Source organism: Anabas testudineus, chromosome 2 (assembly GCF_900324465.2).
Source record: "Anabas testudineus chromosome 2, fAnaTes1.2, whole genome shotgun sequence".
Lineage (NCBI taxonomy): Eukaryota > Metazoa > Chordata > Actinopteri > Anabantiformes > Anabantidae > Anabas > Anabas testudineus.
This window is the reverse complement of record NC_046611.1, coordinates 10,048,641-10,072,673: the sequence shown is the minus strand read 5'-3', so window position 1 is coordinate 10,072,673 and position 24,033 is coordinate 10,048,641. Positions and strand designations below refer to the sequence as shown.

The window sequence follows — 24,033 nt, the reverse complement described above, 5'->3', positions numbered from 1 at the left end:
ATTCTGTTGCATTTACAACAGCTGACACTCAAATTTCATACATACATACAATATACATACATGTATTTTGTATCTCTGAAAGCTTTAAGAAGAAAGCTTTAACATACTCCGACTGTATTACCATGGCTTAATGCCCTTACTACATCATTAGCATGCATTGTTAATGCCTTAAAGATAATACTTACATCATGGTGCATATGCTAAAGTAACAAAACAAGCAAACCTCACTTGTTAATCTTGTGAATTTCAGAACTGCAGTCATCTATGATTATAGTTTGGGGAGATCATGTGTAACAATTAAACTTCCCTTTTGCCTTTACAGTATTTAAATACCATCTTCTCTCGATGACATCATCTGGAGGAAAATCAGTGAAGTTGCCCTTTAAAGGAACTGGTAGTGGCAGCAAATTGTTGCACAAATGTAAATTGTTAGCAGATTTTGATTCTGTATCTCGTATAGTTGCACTGGCTTTGCAACTTTAAATGTGTCTATTTAGGACAGTTTCCTCTGTTTTGTCATCACAGGATGGTCAGTAGACAGCTGCCTTTTTCCTTTTCTTGTTTATCCAGCTTTAATCTATTCTGGTTTGTGAAAAGCATTGTAATGCTACTTTTTAAAAATACTATACGAATAGAAATGTAATATTAAGCCGTTGTTTGTCACTGTTCATTGTGAGCCCCGATTCTACGTGGCAGCGAGTTCATTTGCTTAAAATTTGTTTAAATTAAACGTTAGTCAGTCGTTTGTCTGCCTGTGCCGGTTGGTTTGAAAGGTCTATTTCAGAGCGAGGGTCAAAGCAGCACAGAGACGAGACAGATCAGCAGAGGCCTGGTCCCTGTTGGCCTTGATGCTAATTAAACACTAACTGATAGAAAAAGCCTTCCCCACACCGTAATTATTCCCCATTTCAAGTCTAATTTCACCAATCAGTGCCATCTTTATTTCTGAGAGCAAATTGGGCAGTAATCGTTTTCTAGTGGAGATTTCCCTGCTTCTAATTGCTTGAAGATGATTTAGTCATTATCAGAACTCTGGCTACTCTTATCAGTCATCTCACAGGGCAAATTTATCTGGAGATTGTGCTAAGAGAAATTAAGCTGATTGTTGTAATGAATTTTTAAAGTGATGACTTATGGTGTTGTCATAGTTTGACAGAATATGTTAAATATGCATACTTTAGTCTGGCTGATTAAATAAAAGTAGACTGAAATGATTTGGTGCCGCAGACAGACTTTAAAAAAGATTTATTGCAAAATGTTTGTATAAAAAAAAAAAAAATCACTCACTTACTTGACATTACCACGTTTAAACCAAACCACCATTGACACGTTCAAAGGTTTTCAGTGCAGTGACTTTTAGAAATCATATGTTACAATTTACGCCGTTTATTTGAACTCTTTATTAGCTGCACAGTGTACGAGGAGTCCCATCGTGTGCTCCAATTGTCTCTGTGCGGATCAAGACTTACATACATTTTATTACTAATGCCACAAACATACCACTCAGGTGCCATCCAGTTTCTATGGTTAACAAATATACAGTTGATGCCGCATCCACTCCAATAATCAAGGACAAAAATACAAAAAATAACAGTGTGACAGCAGGATGCAGAGGAAGTCCAAGTGACAATACACAAGGACAAGACGATACTTTGAAGGGAGTTACTTCCTTTTCCTGTTTGTCGACTTTAGCTTCCCGTGTCTCCTCTGTTACCGGCTGGTCAAGGTGATCTTCAATTTAATTGTGCAAAAATTCGGGTCAGCATAACATTAAAAGCTCAGTTGCTGGGTTACATTTGATTTTATATAACATAATATAACATTTGGCAAGTTCACTATAAACTGTATCTATTAATTTAATTTCTGAATTATAAAATCTGTTAAAATAAAATCCAGTTGTTAGATAGTGCACACATAAACAGCTGCAAACATGTACACACACACACACACACACACACACATATGTACACCCACATGAGTCATTAATCCTTGTTAAAGTAGCATTGGCCTGTGAAGAGTTATGATCAGGTGGTTCTGAAAACAAACCCTCCTTTAGCCTCACTTATTGGTTTCAGGGTTCCTCATCAGACTGACTCTCATCGGCCTGAATCACAGCTCACGTTCCCAAGTTCACTTCATTTTAAAGGGGCTACGTTTTACACTGCACCTATCACGGGGTTCTTTCGTCTCGGGTCGGGCTGCCTTTCGTCTCTGTAGTCGTACCGCTCGGGGCTGGTGTAGCGGCCGGGGCTGGCCTGCCGGTAGCCCTCTGCTCGCCCTCCAGTGACTTCATAGTACTGTCGCCCCCTGCGGCCCATTGCAGGTGAAGGGGGGATGTCCTGCCTTGCTGCCGCCTGGTGCTGCTGTCTGGAGCGGGGAGCCGTGTGGTAGTAGCGCGGGTTGCTGGGCTCCTGCCGGGGCTGGGTACCTGTCTGTTGTGTCATACGGCCTGGGTGGCTGGAAACTGGAGGGTCGTGGTCATGAATGGGGTAGGGAGCTGCATCTCTTGGCATGGGTCTGGAGTGGGTGGGGTAATCATAGGGATCCCTCCTGAAAGAGAGAGATGGTGAGAAATCATAAAGTTGCTATTGTATGCAGGCCTGCAGAGACACAAAGACACATACTGCATATGTTTGCACGAGAGTATAGAAGAAGACAATATTAATACTGGTTTGAACTGGTTTGGAGTAGAGGACGTGCCAGAGATTTGGCCCTCCCTTGTGGTAAGCCTCCTCCTGTTATTCAGTTTACATGGTGAGGCTGCGGCCTTGGCAGGATCGAGTTGTGAGGGGGGACGTGGATGGAGAGATGCCAAGAGATAACAGCAAATGCCTTGGTAAGCATATATGAGGTTGTGTGTGTGTTTAACCCATGTGTGTAGGAATGTGTGTGTGTGTGTGTCCCAGGGGTCTGCAGTAACGCAGCAGCCAGCTGGAAGTCTCCAGTTCCCTCCCACTAGCTCTGGGTGATTAAGGGCTAAACCCCAGGGTAAGGCGACACGCGGGCCTTGGGGAGACGGAAGGAAAAAGAGACAGAGAAAGACAGAGGTGGAGGGGTGGGGGGGGCACAAAAAGAGAGTGAGAGAGATAGAGGGGAGGGCTGCTCACCTTTCACAGACCCATTCAAATGTTTTCCATCTTATGTGCAGTTTCCAGAGTGACACATAAGCCAAGCTAGAGCAAGTAAGCAAATCTTAAAGTCAGGTCTTCACCAGCTTTGCTGTAACCACTGCTATTTTTAGAAGTGGTGATTTACATCACACAATTCCTCCCTCATATAAACTAAGTACCCACAACCTTTGTGTATGGTTAAGAGAAACGCAAACAACTTAGTTACATGTGCTGCACTAAGCTGGTTCGTATGACATGTCATTAACAGACACTTACTACTACGATACTAAGGTTCAGTGTCTCACCCGGGGACACTTCAACATGTGTACTGGAGCAGTTCGGGATCTAATCACTAACCCTGCAGTTAGTGGATAGTTACTGGGGGACCCACTCTACCTCCTGAACAACAAGTGCCACAGATGAATCCACTTCTATGATAAATGCAATCAATCCGCCGACTGTGTAATTAACCAGGGAGGGAACATATTCATTCATTGAACCTGGTCCGATCTTTAATAAACATCCTGAAACAGAATACAACTATGCTTTTTAAAAGGAACAAACAAACATGGTTCTGGAAACTTTTAAATATACAAAATCAGGATGAAATCAGATAACTGCAGAAAGCTGACATTTAAGTGGATGCATTTACTTTACAGTGCTACTCTTACTCTGCACACGGCCTGAACAACAAATGTTAAAGCTCTCACTGACTGGCTTTAGTTCAAATCAATCTAACGCCACATCAATCACCAACAGTGAGCAGCAAAACAGATTTAGATATTTACTTCCCACCCTTTAACAATGGCTCCCACTGTAGTTATTACACAGAAGCCTTGAGCTTAGCCTCTCCCTTGTTCTGCAATCGTATCCCTGCGTCTCCTCTGTCCAGTCCCTTGTGTCGAGCTCAGCACCTGTTGACTAGCCAATTAGAGTGACTCACTCACCACATATTAGGTCGCACACAGCCTGGTTGTGTGTGTCTGTGCTTGTGCATAAGCAGACTTCCCTTGAGGATATGAGAGAAATATGTGGTAACGTGGATTTCTATATGTGTGTGTGTGTGTGTGTGTGTGTCCCAGATATCAGTAGTGTGTGTTTTCTGTGGGCTGGGAGGCCTGACCACCCAAACAGAGCGATGGGAGAGGATACACAGGTGGTCCCAAGAATGAACAGCAAGGCCTTGTCAGTCAGCAGAGCAGGAAGGGCAGGGTTGCACATGCACGCACGCAGAGAGACATGCACGCACGCATGTGCCACAAGTTGAGATAAGGAAAGAAAATGGGGTGAGGAAGGACAAAAACGGGGGAAACTGAGACGCACAGAGTGACAACGAATTAATCTAAAATGAGGACGTGTGGAGACAGAAGCAGATGTGGAGGCGCGTTGGGTAAAAACTAAACGTTGACCCCGTGAAAGTTCGGCAAGGAGAGAAAAGAGCTAGAGACAGAGATGAAGGTCAGCCTCCTCATTAATCCAGATTAAGTGGTGTAGGCCACCAGGGGAGGCAAAGAGAATGAAAGAAAGAGGGATGGAGGGATAGAAGAGGAGAAAACACCTGGGACCTCAACCCCAACTCAGGGCCACCCAAACAGACAGGAACCTCCGCCTGCTTCCCATTTCATCTCTTATCATTCTCCTTATATTCCCTCACTGCGATTTCCACATTGATATTCATCTTCCTCTTTCTCCATCCCTCTTTTTTGATGCCTCTTATCCTCAGTACATTTGATATACAGCCACTGACTCATCCATTTCAGTTACTTCATTAGTAAAATGGTCAAATGCACCAAACTCAGTTGTAACAGCCACAAACAATTTAGGCGTGAAAGAGAAATCGTAGACACTGTGTTTAATTTTCTGGATGACTGAGGGTTAAACTGTTATGGTTCATCAGTCTGGCTGATCTTTAACCCCTGTATGACATGGCACATGGCAGATAAATGACAAATTCCTGTGAGTTTTGGGTGTTCAAAGCCTTTTTTTTTTGTAAGGATTTGTTTGAGAATGTTTTGCTCACTGATTGTGTTGTTCTTTGCTTCTATGTAAGCGTTTATAACCTAAAAACAAAGTCAAAATGTACAAAAACAAACACAGAGGAAGTTCTGAGCTGTTGTTAACAGCATGACTGACTGGAACAATATAAGAGAGTGTGTTTGTGTGTGTCCGGTCAAGCAGCTGTGGGATTAGGGAGTCCACGGGCATCAGTGACCCATTGGGAGTTCCTTATCCCTGGGTCACGCAGCTGGCTTCAGCTTGGTTCAGAGATGGAGGGAAGTGAAGGTCTTTAGTCTGTGTGGGATTTTGCCATCTTGAAATGTTCTCAAATGTCTGTAATATTTGATTTTTACCTAAACAATGTTTTAATTTGGCAAAGGGAAACAAAACATTTCCAGTTTGGCGGCCTTAGAAAGTATTCAGACCCCTCCTTGTCTTTCTTTTTCAAGCCACCATATTTGAATGCATCAGTGAATAAGAGAGCGAGCCAGTGAGTGCATGGCTGTGTTTGTATATTGTAAGTGTCAGAATGAGATCTCTGTTTACTCGTTAACTTACGTAACCTCATCAGGGAGTTTGTACGCTGGCTAAGAGCAGGAGAAGGAAATACCAACATGCAAGTGGAACACAGGGATTAAAAACAGAATCTAAATTAAGGTAAACAGAAGGGAGAGAGTGCAGCAATGGAGTTTTTCCAATTATTAATGCAGATGTAAAAGATCATATTATGCACTAGTTTACTGTATCTGTCTGCCACTGAAAGCATCACTTGAGTAACAGTTTCCTGAAGACAGGGTGGAAATTTCCTCCAGAGCTGTGACTCACAATAAACATGCCAAACATGGCAGATTCCTGCCGGATTAAAATGCTGGTTGCCGTCGGTAATGACAATTAAAGGCGCTCCGCCAGGACTGCTAATCTAGTTTGAAAAGAGCTTATGACAACGAGAGACAGGCAGACAGTAGGTGTGTTTTCATTCAGCTGTCAGACGAGTTAAACGCACACTTTATTTTGAAATGTCAAAATAAAAAAAAATTAAAAAGAGAAATCATACGCAAATTATGTTGCAATGAGTGACTGTTAAACAAATATGTTTGAATCAATGTGAAAAAGAGAAAATGAAAAGACTTTCAGGAACAAATCAGCACTTGATACAGAGTTTTTTTTCCCTGTTATTATATAATATGCTAGTGATATGGTTAGAGAAGCTACTATTTGCTACAGTAATGATGGCAATGACAGAAGATGTGGCATTACTGGGAAGTGCAAGGACAGATTGAATTGATAAACTGAAACATATATCAACATAATTATTCACCTGATGATGCATTTTCATTCCTATTTCTTTACGTACAGTTTATTTTTCAGTTTACACCTATGTATACTCCTATTTATCACAGCAGAACGTTCCTGCCTCTGCTAATGATTTGCAAAAACTCTGAAAATGAGACAGACTCAAGTTCTCATGTTGCAAAATACGAGCCATGTTTAGCAGGAGACAAGCGGAGAGACAGATGCAGGCCCCCGTCTGTCCCTCTGAGGTCTATATAGAGCAGCAGCAACAGGGTGTGATGTGAACCACAGGGACCGACTAGTGGAAAGCTGTAATGACACGCCGTGTAATACATCTGACTCACACTTCGAGAACATCAGCACCATATACCACACTCCCAACCTCCCTCTTGAGTGTATGTGTGTGTGTGTGAGTGTGTGGTGAGTGCAAATAACAGGCTGAATATTACATCCATATTTATATGCATGTGAATATGTATTGGGAGCGTATATGATTACACGCTCAGCACTGAAAGAAAAATGTGTGTGTGTGTCCATCTGGGACTGCGAGGGCGTGTGTTGTCATTTAGCTTCCGCCTCATGACAGTGAAGAATTTGGGTGTATGGTGGTAGCATGGGGGACTGGGGTACGGGTAGGCAGCTGCACCTGTCCCTGAGAAACGGAAGGAGGAAATTAGTAGCCTCCACCCACCTCTCAATTCCTTATTAGACCCAGCTCACTTGCCAACCTGATCCTCAAAATGCCCCTGGAACTCATAAGGGCTTTACCCTAAACTGCTAGAAAACAGCCAAGTGTCTCTGTGAGACATACAACAAGTAAAGTCAATTCAAGGTTTAGTTGTATTTAGTGAAATTAATGACTTTGTTATGATTAGCTATATGATCTCTGCACATAATGTTTAGTTATGAACTAAAACTTATTTGCTTAAATAAAGTAACCGGAATGAATGAAGCCTTAATCTGGAGCTCTGGGGGACATTATTTTACATACCTGCTCTGCCTCATGTTTAAAGTTTAAGTGACAGTGGTGGCTGGAGCTATTAGGTTGTCGGTCTGTCTGATCTTGTGAACTGGAATTACAATATGAATCTGGACAGACACGCATGTAAACTCCATAACCTCAGTTTGTCTTCCTTTACGCCTACACACACACAAACAGACACACAAACACACTTATCTACTGTAATTCACATGACTGTGCTTAATATGTAAACATTATGGTTTTAAAGATGAAGAGAACATACAGACACATGTGTAAGCACATCTGCCAGCGTATGTTCACCTGTTCACTGTAGCTAACAGACATGTGCGGCATAAAAAATCCTCTGCAAAAGAAAACAGCTGCTGTGCCTCACTGCCAAACACTCCCACGCACATGCAGACATGCATATGCATGTGTGCATACGCTTTTATGGATAAAACGTTTAATATGTCATCATTTGCAGAGGTACTAGTGGTGCAACAAAATGAAATGCCTTCATTTACCATTTTCAGTCTGGGGTTTAAAGCAGTGATATCACCGCCTGTATCTATGGTTTCTTGATGAGAATTGTAGCGAGAACTGAAACATTTCCTCGTCATTTATTATTATAGAAATTGTTTATTTAAAGGATGCAATGTGTAACATTTAGTAAGTTGACATATTCATTAGTGTATGATGAATTTTCCAGGTTCTCTAAATCCTATACACGACACACACACAGACACACACAGTCATAGCGCTAATGGCTCTCTGCTAGCTGAGTGCTACAGACACAGATCAGGCCTGGCTGGCTCCACAGCAGAGGAAACCATTAGCCTGTCCTGGCTCTGGCCGTGGAGGCAGCTCTGCTAATCAAACCAGCCTATGTCAACAAGAGCAGTGGAAATTGGCTCTCACCTAGACGCACGTGCCCCATATAAATGGGCCCATGTTTACACTCTCTGCTACTATATACTGAGCAATGACAGGGAATGTGTACAGTATCAGTGGCAGGTAGCAGTGCAACGTGGGAGCTTCGGGTTAGAAATGAGAAGGTGAGGAGAGATGGAAGGCACCAGGGCAAACAGCCTGAATGCAAACTAAGAATAGGTGCTCTCTCATAAGGCCCATTGCAAGAATGACTCATGCATCACTTTGGTGATGTCACGCTTGAGGCAATTATCAATAAACCTTTTTTCATCTCTTTTATCACTTTCTATTTATTCCAGTGATTTGAACTTAACGTAAGGCATTTTGTTGCTGCTCATTTTGAAAATAACAATGACTGTAAGAGTACAAAAACATCTATTCCTGGACCTCCCAAAGTACATGCAGCTATGAGTGAGGAGGTCAGAGGTTAGATTTACTTCCTGGACAGCACTCCAAGAGGGAGAGTGATCATGTAATTGAGATGTGATGGGAAAAAGCAGAAAATTAGCATTTAATGACAAAAACAGATGGAATTTCTTTTCCCCCAAATGCAGAAGTGAGGTCCTCACTTCCTTGTATTATTTCCAGTTACAGTGGCAAGAAAAAAACTATGTGAGCCTTTTGGAATTTCATGGTTTTCTGCATTAATTTGTCATAAAATGTGATCTGATCTTCTACTAAGTCAAAAGTATTAACAAATCCAATGTGCTTAATAAATTACACACACAAAAAAAATCAGATCTTTTATGTCTTTATTGAGAACCATAAAAATATCATAGTGCTAGTGGAAAAACTATGTGAACCCTTGGAATAATGAACTATAAAAATAAAAAACCTAATTGACTCAGTTGTACTTCGAGTGACAAAAACCACAAACTTTTGAAGTTTGTTCTCCACAAGAACAATACACTTATGTCAGCCACATGGGACTGTGGCTACTCTACTGGTTTCTGTGTTATTATTTTAGACACATTATATTTGTTAATACTCTTGACTTAGATGAAGATCAGATCAGATTTTATGACAAATTAATGCAAAAAAACATGAAATTTCAAAAGCTTTACATACTTTCTTGCCACTGTAGGTCACTGTATTCCTATTCTGGGCAGAGAAGAGAACACCTGCATCTGCTTCACAGAGCTGACTGTACATCTTTATTAGCAGACTGCATACAAACTAGTAAATGACTAGTGTTTTTGCATTTCTCACTCACACAGACACACACACAGAGGGCGTGCTGAGGCCTCAAAGTGTTCATGCTGTGTTTTATTTATAAAGCTACAATTTTATTTTCTACATATACGAACCTGAGAAACTGTGGGAGAGACGAGTGGAGAGGAGGAGGAAGACGGAGTCAGGCGAGACACAAAGCATAAAAGAGTTTAAACAGAAGCAACACAGAAAGGCAGACAAAAGGATTGATGGAATCAGGGAAAAATTCAGGGAACAGCAAAGGATAAGTTATTGTAAACAGGTAGAGCCACAGGCGCCTCAGTTGTGCATGTGACAGAGCTGGCTGAAGCCCTTTCATTTCCTACTGCTGATTCCATTACATTCTCCTGTGTCTGAGCACAAACACAGTTAGCTGGCCCACACTGCAGCCTCAGCACCAAATGGGCCCGTTCTTTCATAAGAGGTCCTGCAAATATGAAAAGAGTGACAGTACCTCTTGGGAAATCCCACAAAATAATCCACACATTGCTTAAGATGCTCTTGGGCTGCTTATTTAAGAATAATGCATGGGTTCATGTCACCTTTTAAATCAATCGTGCACAGTCTTGGAAAGCCATCACGACTAATGTAGAAAAACTATTGTGAAAAAGGACACACTGAGGTCTCCAGGTCCTGAGAAATTAAATGACTGATGGAGACAATAACTCTAACTTAGTTGGGAGAGTTTAAAGTGAGTTATTCGACAGCTGGACAGCAGCGGGTGGGAAAACAGTTGATCACTTATGAAGCTGTGAGAAGCAGGAGTGGGTTTAATAAAGATGGGGCGAGTGCAGCGAAAATATAATTTCTCTGCTGACCTTGAAAAAGCCATCTGAACTCATAGAGAGCTCAAAACTACAGGGTCTAACAATATTACAGTGTTAAAATGGTAGTCGCTGTCCAACTGTGCAAGGTAAGAGTGAAATTGTGAGAGCTTATTTGACAAACTCAGCCAGTGAGGCACAAACAGATGAGTAAATATGAGCATTTTAGAAAGAATTTCATTTTTAACATTCACCTGAGCCTAATCAACAGATTGTTTTCACTAGGAGGGGGGGCTATTTTCTATTGTGTGGTTAGGTGTGTCCAGTTGGGATGATGCTCATTAGAGTCCTGAGCAGACGCAACCAGGGTGAAAAGGTTCATGTGCTGAGACATGGTGCAGAAAACTAAGTGGTTGCAAACCTGGGAAATGTGCGTGCACTTTTCAGGAAGGTCGGATAAGAGTCCTTAAGGGACACTTTCCCACATACCAGAGGATACTCAACATGCTGAGGACAATCAAGAATTTGCCCTCTGTGGTTTAAGGAGTGGCAGAGAGCTCTTGATGAGAGCAAAAAGTGTTCAGAAACTCCTCAAATGACAAATGTGAGAGGTTCCTCAGAGCGACTGACTGCAAACACACACACAGAATGTCTGTGCTGGAGGTCATCACGAGTCCCAAATTTTGGACCACGTGAGGTAGACTGCTACCAACAGTCAATCTGACTGATTTAGAAACAGCCTGACTTGAATCCTGTGTCTTTGTTATGAGGAACCAAATGGACTTCTGAAGACCTTTACCATTTGCGCATGTGCACACATGCACACACGCACACACACACACACACACACACACACCCCACTGGGTCATTTCCATTGTCCACATACGACAGGAGCTTCACAAAGCCTGTGTGATCCCCTGGTTGGAGCCCCGTGCTCTCTGACTCACTGGCCATCGGCTGCACATTAATCAGCCAATTATCAGCCCAGCAACGTTGCCGCACCAACCCGACCCCCTAATCCAATCACCTCTGGTGAGTGGGAGAGGGGGTGCTCTGATTGGATAACCTGGGGCTGGGTCACCGCGCCCGTGACCTGCTGCTTTGAATTGGTAATGATGTTAATATTCTCCATATGGCTGTGTGTGCGCATTTGTGTGTGTCCTCAAGCACAGAGCCTATCTAGAGGCTGACCTGCACCCCAGTGTTAATGGCCAGTGGAGAGGGAGGTAAGAGCCAAAGTAGCACCATCACGCTCCCTGGGGCTAACCTCTCAACGCTGCCACTTCCAGCCCTCTTTCCAAATCCTCTTTCCCAGACTTCAGCTACTCTTGTTGGCTGTCATGCAGTGGCCCTCGGCGCTAGGTCCCAGGCTTAGGTCCACACTTTCTTTCCATCAGGCCTGCTACTTTGGCAAACACCTTAAGGTTCCAAAGAATTTCTTGATTTGACAAGTTGCAATAGCCAAAAAGATCTCAGAAGAAACCACAATCTGGGCTGCAGGATTGTGATGACAATTGTTTTCTAATATAATTTAGAAAAAAAGTAAGTATTGGCCAAACTGAGTTGCCGGTCTGTTTTTCTTTGGCCGTGAGAAAAGTGGAATACAAAGTCTATTGTATTTTTTACAGCTACAAAAAGTCCAAATCATTTAAACTTAAGAGGAAAAAAAGATTGCACTTTACCGACACTTTTGTACAACACACATTTAACAGACTATACTTCATACTTATACTTGTGCGCTTTCATTAGGAAAGCTATAACGTGCACACACATACTGACTCTTGACACAACACTGAGAGTGAAATATTTAAACGTCTGCCTGAATGCCTTCCTTCTGCTGTGATTTCATCCATATGCTACTGACTTTTACCTCTCCTCTCCATCTGTGAAACTATATCTCTGGTACTATCCATACACATGCATGTGCGCACACACATGCACGCACTCACGACTGCCTCCTTCGCACCCACCCTTCCAGCTGCAGCCCCAGCCAGCTCCACACAAAGGCAGGCCAAATGTATGCTAATGAGAGCCAGGCCAATGGTGGAGCTGCACTCATTTTGAGAGGAAATGGCTTTCAATAATGGTGGCACCCGGGGGGATTTTGCACAAAGTTCAGCTCCACTTTGAAAAATGCATTCAATTCACTGCTGTGTCTGCTCTCTCTTTCTCTCCTGTTTTTCAGCCTTGATGAAAAAAAAAAAAAAAAAAACATTCCCGGAATATATTTGCGTCCCCTCCTCCTCTCGCCTCTGTATTTATGCTAGGGGAAGTTGGAGGAGTTTTGGGGGATTGAGGAGTCATGATTTATCTTTACAGAAACATCAGAAACAAGAACACAAACATGTGAGTTTGAATAGTGTTCAGACTCTGTCTGCCACTTGCTTTTGCTCCTCTGCTGAGGCAAAATGTCCCCAGAAGCGTGTTAACTGTACCATATGCATTTCAAACAGATGATATCCTGTGGGTCTTATGCCTAAAAATACTTCAAAGAGGAGATGAACAACTTTTAAATAACAATGAAAACATTTCTTGGGGTAATGAACATTATTTGAACCTGACTTTTTATCTTTACACCTAAACAGCCAGAGAGTTTTTAATTAATCATTACTTATATTAACCCTTTCATGCGTAGTGATCATTACAGTGGACAGCTATTCACAAGCTGTTCTCTTGTATATGCATGGGTCAGGGTTAGGGTTAGGGTAATTTCCTGCATCATGGTTTGATAAATACATGCTTTTTTTGTTAAAAAGTCAAACGTATGTAAATTTTTAACTCCATTAAAAATAGATTTATAAAACAAATTTCAATTGCATAGTTTTTTTCATGCCTAAAAAGTAATAAAACACTTCTTGGCTCACTATTCATGCATGAAAGGGTTCAAATTCAAAGAGATTCCATTTTTAATAATATTAAGAGAGAATCTTCGCTTGAAAGCTGACAGATTATTTAAATGGCCGTTAATGAATCACTTCAGCAATATGATGCAGAACGCCACTATGATTTTTGCCAGTCTGAATGGTTGGGAAGGTTTTCAATTTTATGGACTTGCTTCAATTTTATTTTGGGGAAAGTTTCGATAAGTAAATGGCATGACTTCTTTTTCCCATTACTGTACATAAAGTACAGTTTAGACTAAGCTGCCAGCGGTCATCCAAGTCTCTGTGAGTTCCCCTGTCTGTCTCCATTTGGGTTTGTCTCCACAGTTACAGTTGGCCAGGCTCTCTGTCCCTCTGCCACTTCGTCATGTCTCTCTTTCTCCCTGATTCTCTGTGAGGCTCGTCCCTCCTGAGCCAGTGCTGATGTCTGAGCTCCCTGGTGCCCGTCATATCAGGAGGGGCAATAACCCATGAAATAACTGTTCTCTTTTTCTCACTCTGCTCCTCTCCATCCCGGTGTCCCCCTCTTTTCCCCTCATTCTGCTGCTCTCACTTTCTTCACACCATGCCACTCCACGCTCCACTTAGCTGCTGGGCTACGAGCATCACAAAAATGCAGTTTGTTCAGCATGTGCATGCACATACAACACACACATGCAAGTGAATATTCTGGTGCTGCTGCATTTGTGTATGCTGTAACACCTCTTTTAACCATCCATATGGTGGAGGGGAAATATTCACATTTAAACAATCAAAATAAATGCGTTTAACTCCAAACAAAACTCACACTTGTGGTTGTACATTCTCAGTACATGTGTGCTATTGTGTGTGAGCTCCTCTTGCCTGTGCCCTTCTCTCTGGAGAACTGATCACTCCTATTCCTGGGATGAGTAGACACTCCCAAGGCAAACACTCCAGATTTAATTATAAGCTCCAAAGAGGATTAGCTAGTGCTATGTGAGTGTGTGTGTGTGTGTGAGAGACACAAAGGGAAGGAGTGGCAAGTTATTCCTTCATTTCCTGCATTAAGGAATAATATACATACACACACGGGTGTGCACGGGTCTCACCTGGTTTGTGTGGGGTACTGTATGTCTTCGTAGCGATGTGCAGGTCGTGATTCTGCTCCTCTCGGGGCCATCTGTGAGGAGACAGAACAAGTAATGTAAGTATGTTGACCAAAAGGACCAAGGTTCAGTCACTGAGCAGTCAAAACACCCTTGAGCAAGGCATCACATAATACTTCAGCTTTATTGAAATCTAACTATGTGCAGCCTTCAGGGGAAACAAAAAAGCAAGAGGAGTCATGGAATGCCCCACATGTGGTAACATAAACGCACACAACCACATGTAAGCGCAGTGCCCCACCGGCGAACGTGTGTGTACAGTTCGTGCAAACACAACAGTCATATGTGAAAAATTACCTTTTGAGTAGCTTTTGACAAGAGAGTTGATCTGTCTCTCAGCCACGCACGCCAGGAAGTGATTGATTAAAGCCACGTCCATTCTCAGGCAAATAAATCTGGAAATGCTGTTTACGTTTGAGAACAGCTTCCATACACAATAGTAATTTTGATGATAGTGGTGAACATTACAGTGCTCATCACCACCATCACGACACCAAATGAGTGTAGCTCTTTGTGTTTATCCTTCCAATAGAGTCCCAGAGACTTGATGAATCTATGTGAAGGAGCTGTTCTGTAGGCTTGTGGTGGTCCTACACCCATCTGCCATCCAGCTTCAGTTTCTAACATAAATACAAGTTCAAATCAATAACAACAGCTGTATTGTGCGAAAAACGTTCTTCTGTGCCAGACTCGAAAAAAACAAAAACTACAGTTTCCCCACAAAGTAAAATCAGTGTTTTCAATCCACTTTTCAAAGAGCACAGTATTTTAGTGTGAAGAGCACCGACTTAGTGTGTACTGGAGGGCAAAATGTAGTGAAAAAGGTATGTTTCAAATGTAGCTGCCTATGTGTGGACATGGTTTAAGGTTACAACAATACAAGGGGGTTTAAACAAGCCATCCCTGAAGGCAGAAGAGGTGGGAGGCAGGGGTAGACAGAGAGGAGAGAGCATACAGTTTCAATTATCTGTAATCTAGGTTGTGGGCCGTGGGTTTTCACATACAAACACAAGCTGTTTACTCAATGGACGTTTCATCGGTCAAACACACCATGCTTCACTGTAGCGTCACATGCACACACATCGTAATGTAAACAACACACATGTAAACAAACGGGTCACGGGTTTGACGGACACACACATGGAAATCTAAAGAGGCAGCCGCGAGTTTGATCGAGGCTATCAAAGTGATACTACACACATGCACAGTGGGTTAATACAAAAACACACACACTATAAATTGTGTAAACGACTCCATGCAGGACCAGTCTATTGCTCTTGTTTTGCATGCACATATGAGTTCAACCTTATTCTGCAAGTCAATGCAGCAGCAGCGCATTACCAGATATCATTAGTATGTCTCTGTAATGTAGCGGAGCTCTAATGTCCGTGAATGGGAGCCAGGAAGTGAAAGCACATCAGAGCCATGGCTGGGGCCACGGCTGCCGCTCTATTCACTTAAGTGACTTTGTGCCTGTGTGTGTATTTGTATATGTTAATATTGTGGTAATCGGGGAGGGCACGCGTGTCTTTGTGCGCAGGTTTAAAATGATGTCTGGAAGTGAATGCTCCATCTTTGGATGCCAGTGTGTGTGCATTAGGTGGGGGACATTATGCAAAGAGATGCATAATGTGAGGTGAAGGGGGCATTAGTCTCAGCAAGGAGCTGGGACTCAGGTGGAAGATCTTCTGTGTGTGTGATGAACAAGGCATCATACATCTTCTGAGTATGAAGGAAAAGGAAGAGAGTGATGAGGACAGGAGGAAATGTGTGTTTAGATAAAATGAGTGAAATTCTTTGTCCGTTAATTGTATTAACATAATAGCCTGCAGCCGCTCTGGATGATCCCTTTATTAACTCACACAAACACACACACACATATGTTAAAGATGTCTGTCATATGGATGTGTTTCAGACCTATTTCCCCAAATTAGGCAGGCAGCTTTACTGCCAGATGACATTCACTGAAATACTGCTGGGGTGTACAAACACACACACAAGTAAACAACAAAGACAGGAAACAAGTCTCAGTCTCACCATGGCAACTGGTAAAAAACAGCAAAAAGAAATTCATCCAGGTTGGAGTGAAAACGCACCAGTTTGACTTTTAAGGTGGCGGTCGGTGAGCAAAGAGCCTCTGGAGGCTCTTCACAGCCTCGGGGTTGGAGAGCTGTGACACAACTTTGCTATTCCTGATGCACCACGGAAGTTCACACCCTCATCCTGACCCTGGTGACATCATATATTGTACATTACGATGCGTGTTTACAGTACGTGTGTCCTGTGTGTCTGTGCTTATCAGTGGAAAAGCTAATGTGTTATGCAGACTGTAGCAGACATAAACCCAGAGTGTCTTGGACTCCACGCCAGACCACAATACATACACAAACAGAAGATAAGGAATTTATTATTTCTCATGACTGCCATGTGCTAAAACTGTAAAGCTACAGAACTTTGTTCATCATGCAGCTCACTGCGGCTGTGTGCACGTACAGGCGCATTCAGACCGTTTCAATACAATAACCAAATGAGCTAGAACATATCACAACAATCTTTCTTGTAAAGTGTATAATTGTGTTGAGTCATAGTGAATGCCGCAGTTCTGCAGCTGACAAACACTCTGACAGAATGGTTGGATTGTGTGTGAGTGTGAACGAGCAGAAAGTCACTTTTCCATTTTTCCAAATTAGAAAGCTATGCCTTGACAGAGCCAGATGATAAGCACAGGAACATACACACACACATACACACACCAATCAACTCTAGAAGCACAGCTGTCGCATTCATCAGAAAGTATTGCCGGAGCTCAGGAAATGAATTTCTTGGAGCACTTTTGGCTTTGCTGTGAATTTGCAATGCTCATATATACAATACGCCTCAAATGAGAGTCCAAGTGCTTTGACACAATGCCTGAGCAATGCTTTCATCCTGTGACTGAGATGCTCAGATTTGCTTTTTCCAAACCGCTTTCCTCCGCCATCTCTTTTCAAATGGCATAATTAGTCTCCTGTATTGCCATCTATTCCTCCATGCATCCATCCATCCTTTTCTTCCACCCCTCCATCCATCTTTGGATGCTAATTAAGCTAGTGTCTCAGTGCAGAGCCTCTGCCTGGAACCCCACGCCCATCTCCTGTTGGCAACCTCACCCCTGTGCCCTGGCACGATGAGTCCAAACACTCCCAATATCCATCCTCCCCCCTTTCCCTACAAATCTCTGTGATGAGATTCAGCTGACTCGCCCACCCCTCCACCCCCCGTTGGAGGAGTGGGGAACAGATTAGAAAGAGAGTGAGAGAACTGAGCTGGCACAGAAGGGGGAAACTGAGAGAGAAGTTGTTAAAGATGCATACGTGGGTGAATGCAAAACAAAACATAGCAGGAACTTGTGAGCCACAGAGAGTCTTACTACTGCTGCTGCTGCTGCTTCTAGCTGTAGTATGAGTGTGATCTTAAACGCTGAAATACATGTACACACAGCTTGCATATACATGTAAGACAACTTGCAACAAAACACTTCCAGAGTTACTACATCTCTGTTGGAGGCTTTTAATTGAACCTTTCTGCAAGTTGCTCGGAGAACAGAAGGTTTATTTACTTATTATATTTTGGTTTATTGCCCTTGACAGTTGACAGCCTAACAAGAGACACTAAACAAGAGTAGAGAATAAGAGGAAGAAAGAGAGCGGGTATGGCAAACAACAAAGGTCCCCTGGCTAGAAATCAAACCATTGGCCATTCAAGTGGTAAGTGCCTTAACCATTAACCACCAGACTCCCCTTGAAGGTTGATTTAAATCACTGCCCTGGTCTAAAACTATCCTTCAATGCATTCAAAGAAATAACATAGTATAGATATAACACAGCCCATTCTGTAAAATACAGAACGTTAGAAAATAGTTGTTACCTTGAGGGAGAGGAACAACAGAGCTTTTGGTAAACATTCACTTAAGCCCGATGTAAGGCTGTGACAGTAAAGTTCAGGACACTGCAGTCTGCTGGTTCTGTCTAAGTGCTGACTCATTTTAAACATCTGTATACACGTGTAGTCGTTCAATTCTATTGACGTTTTCCTTCTCAGTTATTCTCCTTTTCTTTTTTCTTCTGTTCTGTGGTTTTAAAGTTCTCCTCAAATGGCACGTTGGCATAGTTACCAACTAATAACCAGCTAAAACCTAAAAAGGTCAAAGCACCTCTTTCATACTAGTCAGGTCTACCCTGCTGGAACACATGATTATACCATATTAGGAGGCTGTATGTGTGTGTGTGTATATTTCAAACAGGAGGCTCAGTTGCCCTCCAGTGTACACTAAACACTCCCACACCTGGACCCTGCTCACTCTGAGCTCGTTAGCAGCAGATGGCACACACACACACACACACACACACACACACACACACACACACACACACACACACACACACACACACACAGGGACCAAAGGTTACACACACTCAGATTGGAATGCAGTCTACATTGGTAATAGGCCAATCTGTTGGTAATTGTCTTCGTTGTTAGTGTTTGTTTAGGCCTCAACTTTTGACCTCAGAATCGCTTTTTACATTTACATACAGTTGAGTTCAGACTGCGAGTGGTGTTGCTAGCGTGTCTGAGGTTTAGTCTATCCATATGACCATGTAACGCGCTCACAGTGGCTGGGTCCCTTCATTATTTTCTATGGCTTTACCCAGCCTACTTTATCTGTCTGGACACATTTGCTCTAGAATAAACTTTTAAATCGTTTACATGAAGTCTAAATCAACCAAATATGTTTAGGTGAATGTTTTACAGCCTCCGGGAAATATACATACACTGATGTCATTGGCTCCAATTGGACAAACAGACACAGGGAAAAAAAAACATTTTACAGCCTAAGAGAGTATTTTGTTTGTTTAAGTGGCTACAAACTACACACATTTAGTAACTAGACAATTTATACCACTCCTTAAGGTGATAACGTGTCAATAAGGTGGATGCTTTCTTTAGGAGGTGGTATGGTCTTATTCTTAACAGGTTAGGTTTAATGTTAATAAAAATACTACCCAAACTACATTAGTGACTTTTTTTTTTAACCTTCTGGACAGTTGTATTCGACCTGCACATGTGTGTATACTTTTCTACCAATCTGTAATCAACACGCATCCTAAATCGGTTCCATGTGTGTTATCAGTGTGTGTATATGTGTGTGTGCATGTGTGTGTGTGTGTGGCCATGGCAGTGGCCATGGGGTATTTATTTATTGGAGCTGTGTCCCTGTTCCTCTCCTCCTCCCTAGGTTTGTTTGCCTCCCCTCTGTTCACTGAAATAACATCCAAATACCCCTGTGACTGTGTGTCTGTGTCTGTGTGTGTGTGTGTGTGTGTGTGTGTGTGTGTGTGTGTGTGTGTGTGTCTGTCTGTAAGGTTATGAAGCCCCAAAAGGTGGGTCATACGATGTGTGAGTATGGGAGAGACAAGGTTTGTTCAGTATATTTGTTTACACATACACAGAGTGTGTGTTTGTGTATGAATGAAGCTGGGACTACAGCAGCTCCTCTTCCAATTCTGTCAAGTCACGCATTTGTATTTTGAGACGGCATAATCTCAACATAGCAGGTTATTCCTTCTTCTGTTGTCCCGTCCTTCCAGTCACAGATTTGTGGACGTGGGGGTCGACACCACCACCAGCGATGGAGGCTTTGATGAGTAATTTCAGCTCCTCGCGCCCTCTGATGACCTGCTGAAAAATGTCATGAGGTTGAGCTGTTTGACCTTCAGCGGCTTTGATGTGACGCCTCCTCAGAAAATGCTGCAGAGGCTTTAAAGGGTCACTTCACCCAAACCTCATCTGCAGTGGATTGAAGAAGCATCCAAATTTGTCTCACGTGGGGTTCCCCTCTCTTCATGATTAAGCCCTCAGTTTGATGTCTCAGCGGCGGAGCATGCTGACTCATGTGGTTCCTCTGCTTCTCAGTCCTCCACCTGTTGAAATTCCTCATCTTGCCAAGAAGATGAATTAGCTTTGGTCACTTTATTTCCTCTGAAGACAACATGAGCCTCCCATGGGGAAATCAACTCACATAATCAATGTCTATAAAAATGTTTAGGAATAAAAACGTGGCTAGATTGAACTTTCTAATTTAAGGGGAGAAGATAATTTAAATTATAGCCCTGGCATGGTTCCAGGTGAAAGCCTGCTGCTCTCGTTTATGTTGTTATTCTCCCACACTATAGTGGGCACTGTGGCCCAGTCAACAGCGCCACACAGGAGGCAGCTGTACAACCAGAAACCAATGCTACAAAAAAGCTCTGATCACATAATCTTTGCCTGCATGGTGTTTTCTGTGACCTTGCTCAGAGAGCACATAAAAATAAATGTTTTAAGGTGCACAAATGCAAATGGCACAGAGTAAGAAGTTGTTTTAAAGAAAGCCAAATCTAGTAAAGAGTGACCTCAGCAGATAGACACACACACGTGCAGGCGACCCTACTGAACCACCTCGTCTTAAATCCAAACACAGAGCCGTGAAGTGCTTTGAAGTGAGAGCGGGCACAAGTGAGGAGGAGAATGGGAGATTTCTATCAACTTGCAGACAGATCACACTCCGCAGTTTGCCCGTAGGCCAGAGACAAGCTGTGGGGATAAAGACAGACACCAAATAAGTCCCTGAAGGCCTCTGTGGGCCCAGATGGGGAGGAGAGAGAGGAGGTAGGAAAAAAAATTAAAAAGCCCTCACTCGGTTGCTGTGCAGCATTGGAATGAAGTGACTTAAAACAAAGAGAGGAGAGAGGGAGAGGAGTGTGTTGAGCCTCAGGGATGAGCTGGAGAGACAAGGACAGAGAGGAGGAGTCCGTGGATGGAATCGCTCATTGTGACTTTGCAAAGAAAAAAGAGGGCGCTATATGCTATGTGCTATATGTGTTTGTAGAAACTCTTGCTAGAAACATAATGTTGAGATGAGATGTTCACTCTTGTCTTTGGCTCCCAAGAGTGTGAGCAAGAGTTCAGGCTATGCCTGAGTCAGTGTGTTTTAGAGAGGGAGGAATGTGAAATGGTCCTGTCTGCGCCAATCAAACAATGACATGAAGGCCAAGGCAAAGAGCAACTGATGAAAACTGGTCACTTGTAATATTTTACTTTATGACCACTGGTTAAAAAATAGAAAATTGCATGGGAAATATGAAAATCAGTTAGATTTGAAGTGGTACTATCATTGTTTTAATTATGAATTTTGTAATGTACAAGTTGAGAATTAATTAAATTCAATTAAATTAAATTCATATATTAGCACTATTTGTATAGCGCCAATTCACAACAGAAGTAATCACAAGGCACTTTACACACCTTACAAAATATACCTGTATACAGAATTATATAGAAAACCCAACAACCCCACTTGAGAAAGCACTACTGTAGGTAACAGGTAACAATATGACTAAATCAACCAAACCGTACAATAGAAAGAAACCTTTTAGCAAAAAATGAATACTCCACCTAGAGCTTGAATAAGACACCCATGAAGACAGAAAGGTGGTTGCAAAGCTTTGTGGATCTCCGTGGCTGTTAATTAGTTTATTGTTCAAACAAGACAATGTCCAACCGAGCGTTTTGTTTCCTCATCAAACTCTGGTACTGGCATTGTTTTTTTGGATTGCATGACTATCGTTCTCATCTCATCTTTGTCAGTACTCACATTCACAGAGATGAATTTTATCATATAAACACAGTGTTGCTGTGTGACCACAATTACAAGTGGTTTGTTTTGATGACCCATTTTCAGTTTGGGAGAAGAACTACTGAAATGTCCACACAGATGTCTCAATCCAATATCCACTTCTAATGACTCACACTTAAGGTTTCACCAGAAAAAATCCCACATACTATCATAAACAGAGAGAAGACTGTGCTGCTAGAGTGGTTTGAGAAGTTTCTACAGATGTCTTCATTCACTGCCATTGAGTCGCAACTGTCTGATTTTAAACAGACAAAACTTGTTGTTCAGTGTCATCAGAGTGGAAACTCCGACTCTATTAATGCTGCACAAGCACCCACTGTCCACATAATTTTCCTTGTGGATCACCATACTATATGTCATTTGTTTGTTAATTTTTTTTTTTTTTTTTTTGAGGCATGCTGGGTGAAAAAATATGTTGTTGTTCCGAAAACAATCAATACACAAATGGTCTGAGGTTCTTTAACTTGTTTTCAACAGCAAATCAATTAGTTTTCTGAATATTCATGAAGCATTATGTCCTGATAATTCAACGTTTAAAGGTATTAGCACAAGAAACAATTAGATTTGCCTTGCAAAACATGGAATTAACTCACCTCACTGGCAAATATCTTAACATAAAATGAACTTGTAAGGCTGAATTTTGGACTAAATGGTTTGTAAGTAGGAACAAGCTTTGCAGCATGATTTTCCTTTCATCCCAACCCCTACATTAAAAGGGATGTCTTCTGTAAGCTCTACCTCCTGCCTTCTTTCTCCTCTGTGATTTTCCTCCGGCTCAGCCAGTAGCTGCTCACAGAAGCTTGTTCAGGGTTATTCTGGGGTGTATGATCCAAACAGTAACTTGTGGTGGGTTCTGTGTAATTACATGGGCCAGAATAGAACTCAGCCTGGTCCAGTGAGTGCGGAACTAACGGGCAGCCTTTAATCAACACAAGCCTTGACTAGCACAGAGCTAGGTGGGCATGGGAGTGTGTGTGCGACAGCAGGGCCAGTGTGTGCGTTTTTCATTTGAGGGGTTGAGTAAGGTTGATCACAGGAAAGGGGGGTGGGGAGGGGGTCTCAAGGAAATCAGGATCAGGAAAGTGCTTTTCTTGTAATTACTGAATTATGGGATTTTCCAAAAAGACAAAAGGTTGTGTGTGTCTGTGTGTCTGAGTGTGAGCTGCCAACATGGATTTGGCTGGAGCCTCCTGCAGAGAAATGAACTCTGAAAACAGCTTCAGTTTGGCCAGAGCTGTGGTTTGCAGCCCTCTGATGGTGGCTGAAAGTGTGTGTGTGCATGTGTGTGCACATTGCATTTCCTTGGTTTATTGTGGATTGTGTGCCATTATGTGTTTGTGGTATGTTACCTCTTAAAAGTTTGTAATAAAATGTGTGTAAGGTGGAACTCACACAGATCCGCATGTTGGTTTGTGTGAAGTTTGTGTTCATGTTCATTTATAAGCAGGACTTAATCCAACTTGCTTGGTGGGTACTTGAAATGCAGCTTTCCCTGTGGGGATTGTGAGTGTGTGTGTGCAGGAGAGAAAGAAAGTGAGACAGAGTAAGAAAGACGTTGAAAGATGGGTGTGTGCTAGCCAGTCATTCTTCTCTCTTGCCTCATTAAAATGGTGCAGGTGCATCAGTAGAACCTCAAGTCTACACATACACACACAGGGCATATGCTAACCTGATTAACACTGACATTAGACTAACATTAGTGCAGCCTCCTTTAGAGAAACACCCCCGGACCAGCTGCTCTCTCCTTCTCTTACCTTCTTCCATATGCACAAACTAGCATCTTGGCCTCCCACACTTGGTCTCTCCAATTGATCTACTTTATAAATCTGAATAATAATACAAATCGAAACCCAAAACCTAATGTGATAAACACATATTTCATTGCTACAAAGATTTATTTTAGCTTCCAAGCCTCTGAGTGGACTGGTGAGTACATGTTTTAATATTAGGACGCACAAATATAATATAGTAAGTAAATACAGTAATTTTTAAGGAGGCCAAGTTGCTGCAGTAAATTAGGAACCTGACAAACTTAATAAAAA

At 42.3% G+C, this 24,033-nt stretch overlaps 1 protein-coding gene across 1 annotated transcript in view; it reads right to left on the bottom strand.

Annotated features, from left to right (window-relative positions):
• Nucleotides 1–1,228: 1,228 nt before the first annotated feature.
• The window catches only part of pard3ba (par-3 family cell polarity regulator beta a), a 134,077-nt gene continuing 111,272 nt past the window's right edge, over nucleotides 1,229–24,033 (bottom strand). Inside the window, exons 23-24 of the mRNA XM_026362167.1 lie at nucleotides 14,221–14,291; nucleotides 1,229–2,550 (exon numbers count right to left, since the gene is read on the bottom strand). Of these exons, the coding sequence (XP_026217952.1) occupies nucleotides 2,157–2,550; nucleotides 14,221–14,291 (465 nt within the window). The 3' untranslated portion in view covers nucleotides 1,229–2,156. The remainder of the gene's footprint in view (nucleotides 2,551–14,220; nucleotides 14,292–24,033) is intronic.